The 20,142-nt window shown below is 41.9% G+C and overlaps 1 protein-coding gene across 2 annotated transcripts in view; it reads left to right on the top strand.

Moving 5' to 3' along the window:
- LOC311038358 (mannosyl-oligosaccharide 1,2-alpha-mannosidase IA) overlaps positions 1-20,142 on the top strand; it is a 225,185-nt gene that overhangs the window by 144,082 nt on the left and 60,961 nt on the right. For both annotated transcript variants that reach the window (XM_084047836.1, XM_084047837.1), the window contains exon 4: positions 13,017-13,097. In XM_084047836.1, coding sequence (XP_083903962.1) covers positions 13,017-13,097 — 81 coding nt within the window. The remainder of the gene's footprint in view (positions 1-13,016; positions 13,098-20,142) is intronic.

Raw genomic sequence — 20,142 nt, 5'->3', positions numbered from 1 at the left:
AGCCAGACTCTTCTAAATAGGAAGCAAAGTGAACATTAGGGCTCAGATTCACCCAGACCAGTATCCATAGTGCCTGCCCGCTAAAGAGGATATTATTGATGAAAGGATATAGCCAATAGCCAAAAAAACACCCCCCCAATAATAATTGAATAATAATATGCGAAGCGAACAATTTAGTTGCTTGACCACAACAAAAACAATCCATATGTTAAAGCCTGATAGGTAGCTTGGCTAAGACAGACTCAGTTTCAGCTGATCAAACTGAGATTGGCTTCGCTACCAGAGATCTGCTGGTGGCTTCGCTTCCAGCAGATCTCTGGTAGCAAAGCCAATTACCAAAACAAAGTTTCCGCCCAATGTTTAAGTCTTCTTGATATTTCCACAACCTGTCCTGACATAAAGCTTGAATAAGAAGCGATAGATGTGCCTCCCGTTCAGCATTTTGGTGGTTCTCAGGTCACTTGCGGTGCTTCTCTAGCTCAAATGTATTCTGGTCATTCAGTTCAGGGCAGCATAGAAAGGTCCATATTTAGTTTAAAAATGGACAGACCTACAGTACATATCGATTTTGTCTGCCTCAGTGAAAGTTGTGGAGGTCAAAGGATGGGGGTTATCTGGGTTATATTATCTGGCCGCAGGCCCCAAACCTCCTTTACTGAGGGTAATGCCTGATTTATACTTAGTTGCGCGCCAGTATCACAGACAAAAATAACCGAGCTACAAGCTCATAATGTGTCATGCTGCGAAGCGTTGTGAGCTTATTTAAAAAAAAAAGTAGGTCGGAGAGGCTTATTGTCGGTATTAGCCTCGGGAGTCTATGCCAGTTTCAATGTGCTTCCAAAAGGAGCGAGTGCGTTTACCGGCAGCGGCAGGCCTGTTTCCTCTGCCGCGGCAGTTGCGTCCTGAAGCCGAAGGCACCTTCCGGCAAGGGTGGCACACAGATTGGTGTCCAACAATGAGCAGCAACACCTACCATCAGCTCCCAGTACTTACCGCATGACTTGCCACACCCAAGCCGTACTACTACGCTGAGTTGGCGGTGCTTGAGATTGAACCCAGAACCTTGTGGTCCAAAGGTGAGTGCTCTATTGACTGAGCTAGTGCAAGACACCGGTGCATAACTAAGTCAGGCATAATGGAAAATGTTTAATAAAGACTTCTGGATTGTACTGTATGTTGTTCACAAATGATGCATATCCTAACACATTACTTTTTCAAAGCCTTCTCTTTACTTTTACATTTTCAGCTCATTTGTATTTCTGCCACACCTCCCTCAGTGCTGTCTCTCTCACTGCCATTGCTACCATTTTGACCTCTATTCCTGAACAACCTTCTCTTGTGACACAACTTCACTTATCTCACTTTAGTTTATTAGATTGTTGTTAAACCAAATCTGATTTTGATATTTGTCAGTCTATCATGGTGACTTTTAAAGCAGCAAAAAAAGCATGAATACAGTAGCTAAGCTTAATATCTCAAGCTACCAGCTGCATTTTAATGAGGCCGGTAGGATCGCTGGAGAATTAGCTGTACCATACAGTAACATACTGTACTACCCATCACATCAGAGGGCCCATGAGTATATACACTGTATGTAGAGGAGAACTCTGGGTAGCAATGAAGGGTGTGATATACTGTAGACAACTTACTGTATTTGTCCTTTGTGAAATCTCAGGAAAACGGTATCTTAATGAAGTTACAGTTATGACATTACAATAAGAGTCAGATGATAGTTAGAAGACGCCTACTTCGATGATTGTTCCCAGGCCTCTAGTACAGTACCGGTTGTATAATTCCAGATCCGCAACAACAACAACCTCCCTGTGCCTAACAGGGACAGGGAAGTGACTGCATAATTAGCACACCCTGCCCTTTAATTCCATTAACTGCCTCTCAATTGAGACTCACAGCCAACGCGGTCTCTCGTGGGCGTCGTCAAGAGATTGCGGGGAGGAGCTGCATTTATCTGTCATAGCACATGTCACATTTCCTTACCCTTGAGGCTTTGTGGGGAGAGCGGATGCTGTCATATGTAATAAAAAGTCTCAATAAGCAGGACAGGGGTGCTATGCAGGAAAACTGAGACACTGGGGAGTTTTAACCTGGAATTCATTTTAATGAATAGATTTGAACCAAAACAATAAACAATTTCTTCATGATCTAAGGGACATGGCTTTGACTTGCAAAAATTGGATTACACTTTTAGATTGATACTAACTCAAGTGAGTTTGTATTAATGCAGTTGAGTAGTTCAAAGGTAATTGAATTTTTCTTTGGTTGAACGCTGACAAATGTTTTCAATGCTTTGCTCTGTTCGACCTTGCAGGCATCACGGGAGCCGAGGCCAAAACAGTGTACTGCCAATGAAGTTAGACAGTTGGCTTGCTAACTTCCTCACACTGAGGATTGAAAGTCAGGAGAGAGTAGATTCAGAGAAGCACTTTATCAGGTCTCAGACATAGCCAGTAGCACATCACCTAATGATATATTGAACAATGTTGTGTGCTTACTGAGCTGACACGCACCTTGCAAAGCGCGCCTCTTCCCCTGAAAAAGGAGAAATGTATTGGTAACAACTTTGAGAAAAATTGCCAATGAAATGATGACTCAGTTAAACTTTGCATATGCCTCTGGCAAATGTAAACAGTATATCTTGAATGATGGAGTAGCCAGCTCACATTAGGTGTAACAATACATAGTTTTTTGCAATGAGAGGTATGAGCTTCGCCTTTAAATGACGTTGAGAAACTGAGCACATATTAAAAATGATTTAGTGATCCCCCCCCCCACTTTTATTTATTATTTATTTTAAAACGTAAACTCTTGCCTGAAGACGTTGTTGAAGAGCAGACCCGGAGCAAAGCTGCTGTTTATCTCCTCATAACTATGTTGTTTGACCTCACCATGGCCTCCTGCTCATGGTTAATGAGGCCCAACTTGCTCCAAGTCACTTTTATGGTTAAGAGATGCTTCACTGAAGACTTGTTGAGGTCAAAACCAGTTGACACTCTGACTCATGCAAGCAAAATCAAGGGGGCCGCGTTATGCGGATGGTTCATTACTGATATTTACCGGGATTCTTTTTGCATCACTTGATGACCCTCCGGTCTTATTGCTAATGAGCGATGCTTACACTGGTTCTCGGCTATTACCATGATGACAAGTTGAATTAGCGTTAAGCCTAAGAATTTTTTGATCATTGGCGCTGGGTGCAATACAGACATTAAGCGATACCAAAGTGTGACTAATAGAAGTTTAAGATTTCCATAAGAGGATAACCATTGCAGAATCAGAAGCATTTTAGATTGCAATTGGCAAATAAAATACATGTACAGGAATATGTCTCTCTCACTATTTTGACTTCCACGGTTGCACCATGCTGACACCAACATGATAGGGACAACAATACATGCAATAGTCAGTGTTTGCTAATCATATCAGAACTAATTCAAACCTGGGTCATCAGGTTAACAGAATTAATTCCCTGTTTGAATAGAAAACAAATAGAAGGCTTTAGATGGGACTAAACTAGACATACTCCACATTCAGTAACTACTCAATAATTCCAAGGACTACGCTGTACCATTGTTAGGATTTGTATTGGAGAGTTGTCAGGCTGTACTGACTTGGAGACGATGTGAAGGATGTTACGCCATCAGCCAGGGCCAAATACTGTGGGAGGTACATAATGACAGACAGAGGCAGCTGGCCACACAGACAGTCGGGGAGGAGGAAAGAAAGTTGGATGGCAACAAAGAGGATAATAACGATGGAGAGAGGGAGCGCATAGCGTAGGAGTGTCCCATGAGACCCCAGTTAGAAGAAAATGGCCCTCGTTGTTGGAAGCTACTGTAGCCCCCAGGAGAGAACAGAGGCGTCAGTGTAGAAACAACTCACCACTGTCCTGTTTTTTATGTCTGTGCGTATTTCTGTCTGAGGACAGAATATATATATATAGAGGGAGCCTCAAGCAGGCCCGAGCAAAATGCCACCAAACCTGTCTCAGGGCCAGAGTTACGTACACGAAAGCGCAATTCGCGTTGTGACTTCATGCATTTTGCGCTTGTAATCTGCGTGAAATTAACATCTGATTTAGTAAACCAGCAGCTACTGTACAGCATTTTCACAGTCAGTGAATTGTGAAGCAGAGCTTAAAAGGTTCTGTTGATTGGTGGAATCTGTGCAAAATGGAGCCCTCAACCAGCACAGGAATGAAATGAAAAACGAAATTCAGCAAGGCTGAAATTGCAATATTGATTAATATAGTAACAGACCACCGAAACATTTTGTGGGATGCAGTGTAACTCCAACGGTATTTGCACATAAATACTGTAAATGCATCTTGCCTTGGAGTCACAAAACTAATTTCTGATGACATAAAAAAAGAGATGGCAGGATATACAGTAAAAAGACGAACAAAACATAAAGGGTTGTTTATAATAAAATACAAGCCACTGCAACTGGAGGCAGACAACCGCATCTGGTCCAGCAGACGCTCATATCAGAGCGTCTGCCATGGAGGTTGGCCATGGCATTGATATGGCTGATGTCTCGCTGGAAATTGGAATCCCAAGATAATTGCAGCCTCCGCCATTAGAGTAAGGCATCCTCACCACAACCCTCCTTTATTGTCCCTGCGCTAAGTCATACCTGCTCTTTAAAGATGAGACATTTCCATGCATAGCTGACCCTCGCAAAGTGCAAGAACGTGGGTAAATCCAGCACACATATCATTTCATATCTTCCCATAAATTTGTATGCATAACGGAGAGAGAGTCACACATTGCGATGATATGCAAGGTGCACTTCAGATGACTAGTAAACTGCTTCCAGACTGCGTGCACCTGTTTGGTAAATACATCAAAAGGCGTAGTAAATATGACCCTCGGTTTTCTATGTACTTTGCACTTTTATGGCAAATACTTGTATTGATTTTATTTTTATGTTTTTATGTTGCCTGTTCTTTGGTTGGCTTTATAGTTTCAGTTTGTTTTTTCACCTCACTGTCTAAGCTTTGTGCTTAAAGTCTTCTCTCAGGGTACTGACTGTGCCTTATTTGTGGATTTTATTGACGTAAATTATTTGGGGGGGGGGGGGGTATCTTCTGCATATAATTGGACAAGGCAAAGGGGCTATGAGGTAGGACAGGGAGGAAGTCAGGTGTGTGTTTGAGTTTGAATTCATCACCCCTTTTCATTTGCAGCTTAATGCATTCAGTGAATATTTTTATAAGCTAAGTCTTGACTCTCTCTGATCATTGTTCACAGAAGAGGTGAGCGAGAGGTTAGCGGCTGATTACTCGTTGCATTATAAAAGCAAAGTATTATTAAAGGAACAAAAATTAAGCCTTAATTATTGAGATTTGAATCTGACCGATAACTTAATGTGAATGTCCCTCTCCCTGCTGGGTGATTTAATCAGGCTTCATTGGACTAAGATGTGACTAGGTATTAAGAGATCTATCTACTGGCAGCTCGCAGAAATGCATCGGCTTTGTGTAAATCACAAAGCCGGGAGTGCAATGAGATTGGAGCACTCAAATCAAAAGACTATCTGTCATGGCTGCTAGCCATTAACGTCTGATGTCTGTCAGTTAAAATGCAATTTGAAAAATCTGAACCTGTCTCTTTCCATTTAAACAAACTGAATGTGGACTTCAGATAAGACAACATGGCTCCTGGATGTTGTTATTGTTACTGAGTTAAAAGGTTTGCCTCTCTCAAAGCATCATGAGCTTTTTTGATTACTTTAGTTGTTGTTTTGTTTGGCGTGTGGGCTTTGAGAGCAGCACTTGACTCCAGTGAATAATAAAGTTAAATGGGAACGTCAGTCTCATGGAACATGCTAATGCAATGACGGATGGCATGCTCGGTTGCAACCTCCATTAGCTTTATTAGAGAAGCCTCCTCTTAGCAGCAGTTGTTTAAGAGTTTTAATAGAATTCTGCTCCACTGTGAATATGCAAATGCTCATAAACAAACTTGCCTAATCCATTGCTGCTTTCTCTGTAGCTCCTTATGCAAGTCTATTTAAACGTTGTTTAGTAACACAATTGTCTTATCAGTATAGTCACCATCTCAAGATATCGAGCTATTTGGGGCTTATCATTTGTGAGGTCCCTCTCACATTGGCTTGAGGATGTTGCTCCTTCTCCATCAGACTAAGCTTTTTAGCATGCTCCAGAGGTTAACGGTCATTAACGCTAATGTGTGGGACTGCTCTCACAGCTTGGACGCTAATCAAGCCCATAATTACTGTACATAAAAAAATGCAACCACAGCTTTATGTCCTGCCGGTGGCCCGAGTAGAAGAGAGGCCCTGAGAAGCCCTCCTTTTGGCAGAGGCATTAAGGCTGATTTCTACTTTGTCGTACATCTGTGTGGCTCGCCGAAAATAACATATTTTCAACTGAATCCTCAGCGGTCACACGCCGAAGTATAAATTAGTCATTAGCGGCTACTTAATGTGCAGGGTGCTAGGGCAGAGAAGTGGGGGTGGTGGAGTGGTGGGACTTAATTGATCCCTTTCATGATTCTTTTCCCCACGTTCAATTAATGATGTTGAGTTAAATCACAGTCATGCCAGTGTGATTCACCAGCTCTACTTAAAGCAATCATCTGCATAATTTTTGGGTCTTCTGGCTCATCAGGGCAGTTTTTTCTTTCTATGTCACATCAAGTCAATTTGGTTTATTTGGATATCAGTGCCATTTTCAGGACAGCCAGACAAAACCTGGAACATTTGGTTGCCGGGTGTCATTTGCCCAGAGACACTATTAGCTGTACATCATTACATTAAGCCAAATTTATGCTCGGTCACACTATGGTGCAATAGAGGATAGCAATTTGAAATTGCAGAATTCTATTTTTCGAACAAGAATAGCAGACCTACAAGCTCACAACGCGTCACATCTGCGATGCATTGTGAGCTTGTAGAACTGCTATTCCCAACACAAGACACCGTTGCTCGACGAAGTAGGAATCTGGCTTTAGTATTGCATTTCTATAGGAGCAGGACAAACTGCCGAGCAACAGTCTAGTCAGATCCTTGGCACACGCGGCGTGTCGCAGCCATGCCAATCAGGCTTATGTCCCAGGCAAATCTGGGCAAAGCACGATAACAATCCCTGCCATGCTCTGTTGAACGCTCACCAACAGAAAAGTGAACATCAAACGCTGTCAGCAACACTGCTCATTGCTCCTGAAGCAGAACACCGACAAGGTGCAACAGCAATGTACCTTTTCTAGGGAGTCATCCCATTAATTAATGAAGCAATCAATCAAATAATTAATTAATTAATTCCTCCTCTACTACGCCACATCCTGTACAACAACTAGGATATGTAGAACAATTAACATGCTAATTTGTCCCATTATCATATTCTGATATTTGACATACTTGAGGCTACGTTGAATGGCCAGCTTTTTCAGACCGCGATTCATTCTCTGTAGTATTATCTCAAGTAACAACAACAACAGCAATAGCATCAAAATAGCATTATTTTACTCAGATCTAAAATTAGTTTCCAATGGCATTTGAGATGTTTGCAGAATTTTACTGGTCGACTAATTTGACCCAGTGGTAGTCGACTAGTCGAAATTACCTGTTACCTTTTTTTGGTTGCCATTGTTTTAATGCCATTACTATTATTATTATCCTCCTGCCTTTATTTTTATGCCGTTTTAAGGGAAGCGCTTCTGGCACAGCAGCACAGCAGCACAGCAGCGTCTCCAAGGACCCTAAAAGGGGGTTATTGCCCAACAATAGGCTATTATTGCGCATACTTTTGACCCCCTTTTGATAAAAATAAAGGCAGGAGGATAATAATAATAGTAATGACATTAAAACAATGCACACATTTTTTTTTATCAACTATTCGACTAGTACCAAGAAGGTCGACTAGTGGTTATACTAGTCGACTTGTCGACTAGTTGGTGAAAGCCCTAGCTTTGCGCATCATGAGAGTACATTCTGCCGTTGCTCTGCCGATGAGATAGGTCAGTGGTTTTCAACCTTTTTCATATCAAGGTTGATTATTTATCGGGCATTTGAGCCACGGACCACCGTTTGATGAGATTTAGACTCTCAGACCCAAGACTTGGAATAATTATTTTGTTATCGTTGGATAAGATTTTGTCCACAATTGCATGCTGTATTGATGTTGGTACCATAGGAGAGATAAACTGGCAAACGTTGAGCAAAATAACAATTATTGAATTAAGTAATGCAGATGTTTAACAATAATTTAACTCTTGAGAGAGTAAAATGAAACCAAATGGACCCGTAAGGGTCCATTTGGTTTCATTTTACTCTCTCAAGAGTTAAAAATCGGGTCCATTTGGTTACCATCTCCATCATTTAGCCGGGGACCACCTGGAACCCCCTCAAGGACCACTGGTGGTCCCCGGCCCCGGACCACTGGTGGTCCCCGGACCACTGGTTGAGAACCACTGAGATGGGTGGCTAATTCATCCCTCCAGACAGCCTCATCTTACACCGACTGCTAATGAGACGTTACTGTCTCGCTTACAACAGGAGATATATACTGCAGAAAGGTGTCGGGTAAAGAAGCGAGTTTCTGCATGTTTGCCTGACAGCCTTATGTTGTCTCCTAATTAGTTGCTCAGTGTAAGCGCCCTGATGAGACAGGCGAGAAAAAATAATAATATTTAAAATAAGAATAAAAAACAGGTGTTTTCCATTTCACCTGATTTTCTGTCAAATGCGATAGTAACAGCTGAGCGGTTACAGTTGAAGTCACTGAAATCAGTCAGTAGTAAGGTGCAGTTAAAGGGGACTGTTACACCTGCCTTGTTTGGAGTGGTTGAAATGAACTTCGGGTCTTTTATATCCCGTAAACCACTTAAGCCCTATTCAACATTTTTCAAAAATAGCTGATCTAAAAGCTGTACAAATGAATGACATTTTTATTTTCGTGTCATGCCACCATGTTGGCCCATCCCATATGGGATTATATGACACATTAAACAAAAAGAAAACAACTGACACCAACAGTCCTTCCTGTTCGTATTACGTCATTCCTTATAACATACCACATAAATAAAAATGCGTACAGTACTTATATGAACAAAATAAGAACAAATAAGTCAATGCCATTTTACATGTAAATGGCCCTCCTCCTCATTGACCAGGCCTTTTCAAGAAATGTAGCAAATGAAAAAAAATTCTTCAATTTACTTGCTACAACTTGCCTCTATACAAGTGGCCCGGACCGCTGGTGTAGCGGGCCGGGGACCTATAGGCAACAATGTAGCCTGGCAGCGCGTCGCGGGTTCGAGTCCCGATCCTGACGGTCTTTGCTGCGTGTCACTCCCCATCTCCCGCTCCCCATTTCCTGTCATCCTACTGTACTATCAATAATAAAGGCATAAAAAGCTTATAGATCTGCTATTTTTGAAAATAGGTTGAGTTTTATTCAATGTAATTTAATGTAATTTATTATATTATTTATTTAAGTTTTGCCGACTAATGATATGCCTAAAATAGGGACTTCAGATTGGGTGTGTGAGAACAACTAGCAACTCTTCAACTCTTGTGTTAACCTGTGTTACAGTAATGGGCCTTTTTTAAATACACTAGAATACCATGCTTCAGTGCTGTACAGTACAGGCTGTACAGTTCACCCAGTTACCAACTGCAGAATTAATGGCAGAATTGTATAATCTATAATTAAGTAGTTACACTTTTCCATAGGTTGATACATGGCGTTGCTGTCGAGTGAAAATCAAAACTGTTCCTTTTTATTATTATAAACAAATAATTAAAATAATTAAAATAACCGATGTTTAAGCTCCCAACACGTTGCATTGTGACCAGCTTGTAGATCAGCTATTTTCACTACTTTTGTGCGGCACTCTTGTATGAGGAAGTAGGGGGAAAAGATTACAAGGTTTCTGCCGGCAGCAAAGATGGGTCAATAGTTGCGCTAAGTGCGCAACAACCCAGTTCCTCAGTCCGTCTTAAAGAGGTGATGTCAAGTCAACAAATCCTGAAGATGTTCATCATTTGGAGTGACAATAAAATACAAAATAGACAGGAATATATCCAGGGATTTGCACATTGAAAGCAACTTACTGAACAGTTTTCCCTAGCAGTTTGTCCTAATTCTGTTCCATTGATTTCCTGTGAATGGACTAGCTTTCCCATCATTGATATCACTTAAGGCTTGATTAAAATATCCATAATATTACTAATACTGAGCAGCATCACAGTGAAATGGACAATGTGAAAGGCAGTTTGTGATGTATTGTCATTACTTTATTGATGTTATGCAAAGCAAAACTGGATATGACAATATTCAATTTGGTCATAATGGTCCTTTTAGTGCACAGATACGTTTAACTGTAATTGCTTCACACACACACACACACACACACACACACACACACACACACACACACACACACACACACACACACACACACACACACACACACACACACACACACACACACACACACACACACACAGTATAGGTCCTGTATTTGGGAAGTGAACAAATAATGAGAAGTTTTTTTCAGCCATACTGTCCTACTCAGCGCCACCATCACCAGGGGTGATAAACAGACACTGCTCTCCTAATCACTGCCATCATAGAGCTATTATAGATTGGACTGATCGAGGCGTCTCAGTCCTACTATCATGCCAGAGGGATTTTCTTTGTCTCCTTAAATGCCCCCAGTCTGGGTGACTTGACGGTAACGTGTTGTGAGCTTGTAGATTGGCTAGTTTTGGCAAAGATATTTATCTTTTGTACCCCATAGGAATACGGTCAACATCTATTAGTATAGGGTTTAAGGGGTTAAGGGAGGAAGCCAGCACATTAGCTGTGTATATCATCCCTTTTATAATTGCCTGATAATTCAACTGTAAAATACAAGAGTGGCACGTTCAGTGCCAAGTGTGATGTTTATGTTTATCTTTATTCATGCATTCATTATGATAGTGGATTTTAGATTTGTGTTTTAGGTTATTAGATTTTTAGATAGGTAATACCATTTTTTTTATTCTGAACTCTTGATTATTGAGATTTAAGTTTGATATTGTAATCAGCAAAATCATTCAGTGTTTTTAATGGTACCTTCCTTTTTAAACCCGTGATCATGCTGAAAGCTGAATAAACATAAACATATGATTACGTTTTAGTATTATTGTTGCTCTTCAATAAATGACATGTCTTGTGATACAATATAGTAGTAAACGGATAACAGTGACTCCCTGTCACTGTGCAGTCTTCAGGGGAGGTAATTGCCCTTTCTGGCACCCAATTACAGTTTCCTTATCATCCACTCTTGAGATAGCAATTTCTTTCTCAAGGGGTCTCCAAGCCAATAAGTACCAGGCTGCCTCAACTTTCAGCCAGAGTGAGAGAGCAGTAATTATATAATGGTGACACATTGTATCTTTTCAAGAGACACATGTAGAAACCTCTTATCTTATTTCATATTACTGTACATACGTATGTAATAACGTGGGAAGATTGACTTGATGTTGACAAACAGAAATATGGGCTCATACAGGTGAAGGTCTGATTGGTTGTTAAGTAGTTAACCCTCCATTGAAAAAGTGAAAGCTCTGTTTAAATTATGCAAACGGTTGGTGAGAAAACTGTAGCTTTAATACAATGTTTGAAAAGCAGGCAACTTCACCATTGAGGCAAGGGAAGGGCTATCAATAAAGTCTATTGTTCATGCTTTAGGCCTTAAGACTTGCTATTAGTATGAGAAGTGTGCACCTGGACCGGAAAGGAAGAGGTGGGAATATTTCTATCCAAAAGGTCTACTTTATCACGATTTAGAATCACTGTTTAGAGGGAGAGAATTGTTAAATGAACAAAAAAGCCTGTGGGCTCCCTACAAGTTTCGCAGAGAATGTGATAACTTGCAGACTTTCCATGAGTTTAGTTCCATTCTTCAAAGGTCACGTGTTCTGGCTTTCCACTCATTGGAATTATTCTATTCTCGTCTAAATATCTTTTTATATTTACAATAATTACGCACAATTAAAGTCAAGCTCATCCCACCGGAAAACAATCTACAATACAGAGACCTACAGTACAGAAAACAACTCTTACAGCATTCAGCTGTTAGCAATGAAGAGAAACGCTTACTGTATATTGAAAATGTACAACAGATAGCTTAGGATGTAAAGCCAACGTAAAGCACTGAGCTCAAACGGTGTTAAGTGATATTGATCAAAGCTCCGCTCCCCTGTGGCCGTAATGCATGTCTCACACCAAAGAGGGAATTAACCATCAGGGAACTTTGTTATACTGCTTTAACTTTCTGTCATAATGGTTTTATATGGCACTGATCGACCCAGTAAGGATCATTTGACTTCTCAGGGATGGGTAGTTGTGTTGCCTCCTTATGGTGTCCACAGCAGTGTCATGATCATGAGCTCTGTCAGATGGTCCTTCTGCAAGTCCCTGGACACTTTCCTGTTCCCTTTTCATTCGTCACAACAACCCTTGCAAGCGTCAGCTAAATGCATGATTTAAATTGCATGAGTTGAATCAGAGCACCTATGTGATTGGCATGATGCTAATAAGATGATATTGTACTAGTACGGTTTCAACCAAACGTTTAGCATCTTAGCCAAGTTGCAGTAATAGAGATATATGAAGGGAGCCATTGACTGTGCAGTGTGAAAAGGCCTACATGTGAACTGGATGTCACGAATATTTGAACGTGAACATGTGAAACATCTGCCCTGTCGTATGCTTAGAGTGCTCATGGAATATACAGTGCATGTTATCTACCTGGGTGTCTCAATTATTAAACACACACACACACACACACACACACACACACACACACACACACACACACACACACACACACACACACACACACACACACACACACAGGCACCAATTAACTGTGATAATTATTCATATCCGTTCCCTGAACATACTGTGCTACTTTACTGCACTCTGTGGGCCTTGGCTGACCTGCGGTACGTGACGATTTGATCTCTCTTTTTCCTCCCAACAGAATGGCGAGGCATCGCTCTTTGAGGTGAACATCCGTTATGTCGGTGGACTTCTCTCAGCATACTATCTGACAGGAGAGGAGGTAAGATAAATTGACGTCTATTATACCTTGATTCTAGCGAGAGCCACCGCTGTTTCCTTTATTCCAAAGTGTCCCTGGTGTGTGAATGATGAACAGGCTGGCTTTGAGACTGGGTGTACATTGTGTACTACTGAATGTGTGGTGTGTACTGTGTGTCAGTGTGTGTGTGTTTTTATGGGTTTGCGTGTCTATGGGTTTGCGTGTCTGCATGTGTGTGTATGAGTTGTGGCATTCCTTCTCGCACACTCACACACGTGCAAATGAATAAGGTCAATATGTGTCTATATGCTGTACTTGCATTACCACAGAGACGTGCCTGATTCCATCTCACACAGCGTGAGCATTCTCACATTATGCAAATAATTGTAATTTTTTTTTAATTATTTGTTTTAATCCTGGTTCTTAACACTAGCTCATTGTACGAAGAAGCACATGTCAGTGTGATGAGGCCGCCCACGCTAGGTTAGGAATATGTGGGTGAGGGATTTGAGTGAACTCCTCAACGACTCTAAACAACCACCATCTCAGTTGCACCTTGATCCGTGTTCACAACAGCCACCCCCATGCTTCACCGGAGCTATGAAGTATGAGGGCTAATGAGGCTCAGGAAACCTCTATCAGATAAATACTGCATTTAAAAAAAAAAAAACATGGTTAAAGCCTGGATATGTTTCAAATAGCACAGAGCGCAAACCCACCGTTAACCTGGAATGACTCAGTCCATTATCAATGTACAGGCACTGGAGGTCACAATAGTGTGTATCTCCACAGTGTACAGTACATACTCTGTATGTGCATGCAGTAGCAAAGTGAGAGACCCTCCACCCAAGAAGCAGAATTAATGGAGAGTCAATTCAGTGACATACGAGCGCTTGACTCAGCTTAATGGACATTGATTTAAAGGCTGAACGGAGTCAAGAAGAAGAGAAAAACGCGTGAAATCTTATCCTTGCCAACGCTGGAATGGCTGTGGAATACAATACACAGTAAATTCCTCTTAAATTAACAACACATTTTACTGTGTAGGCCTAACTAGAAAAAGTGCTCCTCGGAGCCAGGTCAAGTAGGTTATTGTGGCCTCCTGGTGGCGCTATAATAGGCCAATGTGAAAAGGGCACCATTTCTTCCTCGGCTTTCGCTGCAATCGCACGCTGTGTTCATGATTTTGTGCAAATTTTAGATGGCAATCTTAGTCAATCAGGATGGAATATTAAAACAGATCCGTCTTGATCACATGACTATAGAGATAATGTGCACCGACTTGCGTGATGTTTGGACAAAATTTGTCCAAACATCTGGAGTAATATATATTTTTTTGTGCAAAAGTCGGCCTCCTGGTGGCGCTATAAAAGGCCCATGTGAAAAATACAGGACAGAGGTGCAAAGTTTCACACTGATTGGTCAAATTATAGGTAAAAACAGAACAGAACTTGGCCTGTTATAGCGCCACCATGAGGCTGATTTGAAAATATTTGTGGGAATGTGTGTGCAAAGTTTCACGGCAATCGCACACTGTGTTCATGATATGAGGCATTTTGTTTGGAAGCCAATCTTAGCCAATCAGGATGGAATATGAAAAATCGGACAGATCGGTCTTGATCACATGACTATAGAGATCATGTGTACCGACTTGCGTGATGTTTGGACAAAATATGTGGGCGCAATATAAAAATCGGCCTCCTGGTGGCGCTCTGGCATGCAGAGAGTGTGTGTTCACAGTTTCGCTTCAATCGGGCCAATGGTGCCGGAGATTTAGCCTGGTAAACCCTCCCTCTCATTTGTAATTTATTTCAGGAGTGAGTCTGGCATGATCGCCCATTCTGCAATTTGGCTGTGGGCTGGAGTTAAGCGGGAGTAATACCGTTGACTGACAACCCCTTCAGCCAATCAGCAGTGTTCCCCTTCAGCCAGTGCATTTTTACCACCTCCAGACTAATGTGACGCAACGGGACTTTTGAGACGACCATGCCCAAAATAGGTTGCCTTATTCGGATACATGCGTGTCACTGCCCGCCCCTGCCGGTTCTCTGAATTTTTATTTTTAAATAGGCTCTGTCATGATTAATTGACCACATATATGAAGTTAAACAACTAAATTCTATCCAAACGATATCTTAAAAGTAAATTCCGTGCCTCAAAATAGAAGTTTGAGAGCGTTTTGAAGTTTAAAAGAGAGTAGAAAACACTGCAGTCAAAAAAGATGGCTGCCGTTTTTGGTCGGCTGCACTCAGGCTGCACTCGGTTCCATTCGGGCTCACTCGAACTCGCCACCTGATTGGCCAACTTTCGCTGTCAATCACAGAACGATGAGCGACAACGCTGATAGGCTCGTCCATTTGGTGAACGGGCTAGAAACGCCCAGACAAGCCTTCAGGCCAGACTCCTTCCTGAAATCAAATGGAAATGAGATTTTCCGGAGGGAGGGGCTTTACCAGGCTACCGGAGATTAGCTGTACACAGACGGGACGGACATAGTCTCGGCCACGCCTTCGGCCTGGCGGAGACAATAATGCATCAGCAAGTGGGAAACAAAACTGTATCATTCATTATGCTGGATTTGTCTGTCAATGATGCCACACAGAAACGATGTCTGTTATATCCATTTATCAGCATAAATAGTCTATTAATTATTTTTCCTGGAAGCACTTACTGTATCTTGTCATATCTGCTATCACAAAAGGACATAAGGTATAACTACAGTAAAGGGGTCTACATGGTCATCCACAGTCCACCCACCGCGTGAGTGGAATACTACAAAATGACGTCTTTGAGCCACAGTGATAAGCGTCTCACCAGTCACCTCAGCACAACTAGATGTTTTTACCGAAATAGCTCATGCCAACTCTCCCACGATGTTGGTCAACGCTAAAGACAGAGTGTGATTCATTCTTTCAGACTAGATCGATTGTGAGCAGGCTTGGGCTGAGGAATTTATACAAAGAATTTGTCCCCCTCTAGTGACCATGCATAAACACAAACAATCAAATACTAGCAACAAATCCATACCAAAAATATCAAAATGTCCGATATTCAGGTATTAAAATATCCACACTAGATGTAAACAAACCTGCTCTGCTCTGGACACTGGACAGAGCAAGCTACACAGGTGTGATTAATATAATCAGATTACTGAGCGGGGGAGGGATATCTGTGGAGTGTGGAGGTCCATTGGTCCAAGAGTTGAATAGTAACAATGAAATGAATGGTATTGAAATAAATGAGGAGCACCCTAACCCTATAAATAAAAAGTACAATTAAATAAATAAGAAATACAGTGATATAAATAGAAAATACAATTAGATAAATGAAAATACAATTAAATAAATGAAAATACAATTAAATAGATGAAAATACAATTAAATAAATAAATGTATTTGTTTATTTCAGAGTTATTTTTTGTTTGGTTGTGTTTTTATTTATTTCATTGCGGACCATGTTTGAGAGAAAACGGGTGCCATCTATCTTGTAGCTCAGTGAGTTGTGTGCAGTGCAAACTACACTCCTGTTTCCCTTAAACCTCATCTGAAGGCCTCATGTTGTTAGCAGTGTGCCATCGCTCTCGGGAGATGGATGCTCACGCTCTCTCTTTCCTGACGGACATATCAATACACTTTAGTGTGCCACAATTATAGCGGGGGCCCACGTGTGCACCACGCACGCTCACTCCGTGACGGCTCCCCTGAAGCGAGATTTATTGCCCACCTCCTACCACGCTCCCTGCTTCCTCCCATCTTAGGCAGCTTCAACTATCACAGGCCATCCACAGTGATAAAACCTGCAGCCTGAGGGACCGTCATGGGCATCGATGGCCCTGGTTTTACCCCGGTGCAGTAAAACCACCTGGATACAGTGTCGGCTTGCGGGGAGACTATTACAGGATTTGGTAATCCAGATTGACCTTGGGACATTTTCCACCTGGTGCCCCTGTAAATGGCTTCTTGGGAACAGGGGAGCATGATGATGATGATGCCTCCTTTCAGGATGCAGTTTACTGGAGAAATGCTTGGAGCAGGGGCACAGAAACTCTGTGATTATTAATAACCACCTTGCATATATTTTGTCCTGTGTTTTGTGTGTGTGTGTGTGTGTGTGTGTGTGTGTGTGTGTGTGTGTGTGTGTGTGTGTGTGTGTGTGTGTGTGTGTGTGTGTGTGTGTGTGTGTTTGTGTGTGTGTGTGTGTGTGTGTGTGTGTGCGTGTGCACGTGTGTGCGCGTGTGTGTGCACGTGTGTGGTCACTTTGTGCCCCCAGAGGGGTCATAGCAAGCCTTTTATGGAGGTGAAATGTCTGCGTAATTGGGACTGGCTCATTTACACTGCTCCTGTTTTGGCCACATGGCTCATGGCTGCAGTGGCAATTGTGCAGCGGCAAAAGTGTAAAAAATGACCCGTGCAAGTCCATTATTTGTGTGTACTCCAGTGTGTCTAAATGTGCGTGCTTTCATGCTTGCGTGGGCCATCTCTATCTCCTGTTATCCACATGAGGATTGGTGTATTGTTTGTGTTAGAATGTTTGAACCTTTTATCTCCCTATTAGCATAGTCCTTTTTTCCTGTTTGCATGTGTGCGCGCGCGCAACTTTGCATGTGTGTGTATGTGCTTGTTTATATGTCCTCCTGTGTACAGTATGTGTGTGTCTGAATACATTTTATATTCACAAATACTTTGATGCTTTCTGTGGCCACTCCATCCTCATTTCCATATAAGGTCCCCTGTGTTTGTTTGTGAACTCAACCTCGATTCTCTCTACCATCTGCACGTGTGTGTGTGTGTGTGTGTGTGTGTGTGTGTGTGTGTGTGTGTGTGTGTGTGTGTGTGTGTGTGTGTGTGTGTGTGTGTGTGTGTGTGTGTGTGTGTGTGTGTGTGTGTGTGTGTGTGTGTGTGTGTGTACATGCTTGCGTGTGTGCGTGCGCGTGTGCATGATTTTCCCTGTATCATCTATAAATGTGCGGTTGTGTCAGGACCTTACTTGTTCCAGTCTCATCCCATTCCTTGGTGAGAAGGGAATGGGTGTGAATTCAATCAGCCTTGTGTGAAAATTGCCCCAGGGCTGAGCTGAAGCAGCAGGGAGAGGAGAGGAGAGAAGTGTATTCATATGCTCATCAGTAAGAGAGATGGACAGAGAGAGAGAGAGAGAGAGAGAGAGTGAGTTGGAAAAGAGAACTAGAAACAGAGGGAGACAAAGAGAGTGTACAGCCAAGGCTGTTTATTACATGGGATGGTCCTATGGGGGAAATGTACTGTCCATGCCACACAAGAACGAGAAAAACTAAAGCATTTACACATTCAGTTCCATTTCCATAAATTAACAAGCAGTATATGTGCGTACAGTATGTATGTGTAGTGTACAGTGACTTCTAGTGAAAATTGTAAAATTCTGTATACAACGATTGACAATAATCACTACCTAGTGTTGCGGTCTGTGGTAAATCCTCCTTGATGTTATGACGTTCAGTTAATCCATGTTCAGTTATTCCACCTCTGTACTCCTTCGATTGAATCTGCCAGCACCCGAAGATATATATCAAGTTTAACTTGCATCGATCGTCCCGCAGTATATGTGGAAAGCCTTGTTTCTATTTACTGCTCTGCGCTCGGATTCGGACTAGAGTCTGCCTACTGTATCCGGTAATTTGCACAATAAACGGACATCATTGGACCTTTTGTAACATGTGAACATCAATGTATAAAGAACTGTTCAGACCTTCTGACGTTTGGGGCCAGCCCTACTTTGTTGGCTGTTGGCTAAAGTAAAAATGTTTAATTCAAACTTAATTCAAAAGTACAAAGGAAAAGGCCATGAGTTTCAACACGGTCAAAATACTGTGTGCCTGTCAGCTACTCCCCCAGCCCTGGTAATCTGTAGCATAGACATAATATACGTATGACACCGCACTGGTCGCTGGACCGTAAGTCAACGTCGCCACCATATTGGTCCGGGCAGTTTGCCATAACTTTACTGCAAGAAAGATAGCCGAGTCGTGTGCAGTTTGGGGCTGTATATTAGAACTGTATATGTATACTGTACTGTAACTACTAGAAAAAGCACCCTTCGGGAGTTAGGCCCCTTCCGACCTTAAATGGCCCCCGGCTGGTTGTACTCCCTGACACTGCCGGCCTTCCTCTCAGCTGTCCCTATCACCTTCGTGTGTAATCAAGTATGCCTCCTGGTCCCAACAAGATGGTCATAATAATATAATTTGTCAATAGACTCATCCATATGTGTAGAAATGAGTTGGATGTATGACGTCTGTCTCTCCTAATCAGAGCAGATGTCCCCTCAACATTTTTAAAGCCCACGTTATTGATTATAACATTATATAACATATTTATAATGCTATTTATAAATGTGATTTATTACATGTATAAAGGCTGTGGAAACCACCTCGACAACTATTGGGTGAATTATAACATACCACTGTACATGTCAAGTCATCATTAATTATATTAATGATGACCAGAGAAAATGACATGAGTCCAACGTTATTTTTGCATAATGTACACACCGTGTCAACATTAATCTTAGTGACCTCCGATTTGCGCAAATGGTATTTACTATCGCCGACAGCCCTACTTAATGCGCACAGACCTGTGCTCACGCACACGCACACGCGCACACGCACACGCACACACACACACACACACACACACACACACACACACACACACACACACACACATACACACATTAAATTAAAATAAATACCTGTTTCTGTAGTGTGTGCATCATAGAACGTGAGAGTATTCTGAAGGCATCCTTATGCCTTATTTAACAACACTAGACCATACCCGGTGAAGGGCGCAGGCGAAAGTAGTTGCAAAGTTGGGGTTAATGCACGTCCTGTCGCGCGGTTTCTCCCCCGCGCGCGCCCCGTCGTGGCGCCCCCCTATTTTTAAGTATTTTTACTGTTTTTCTCAACTTTTAGGTATTTTTAGTGTTTTTATCAATCTTTAAGTATTTGTACTTTGTTTTCAACTTTGAAGTATTTTTACTCATTTTCAGTACTTTTAAGTATTTTTACTCATTTTGAGTACTCTGAATTATTTTT

The sequence above is a fragment of the Gymnoscopelus microlampas genome, assembly GCF_963454915.1.
Source record: "Gymnoscopelus microlampas genome assembly, chromosome: 3".
NCBI lineage: Eukaryota > Metazoa > Chordata > Actinopteri > Myctophiformes > Myctophidae > Gymnoscopelus > Gymnoscopelus microlampas.
This window is presented reverse-complemented; position numbering and strand designations above follow the sequence as displayed.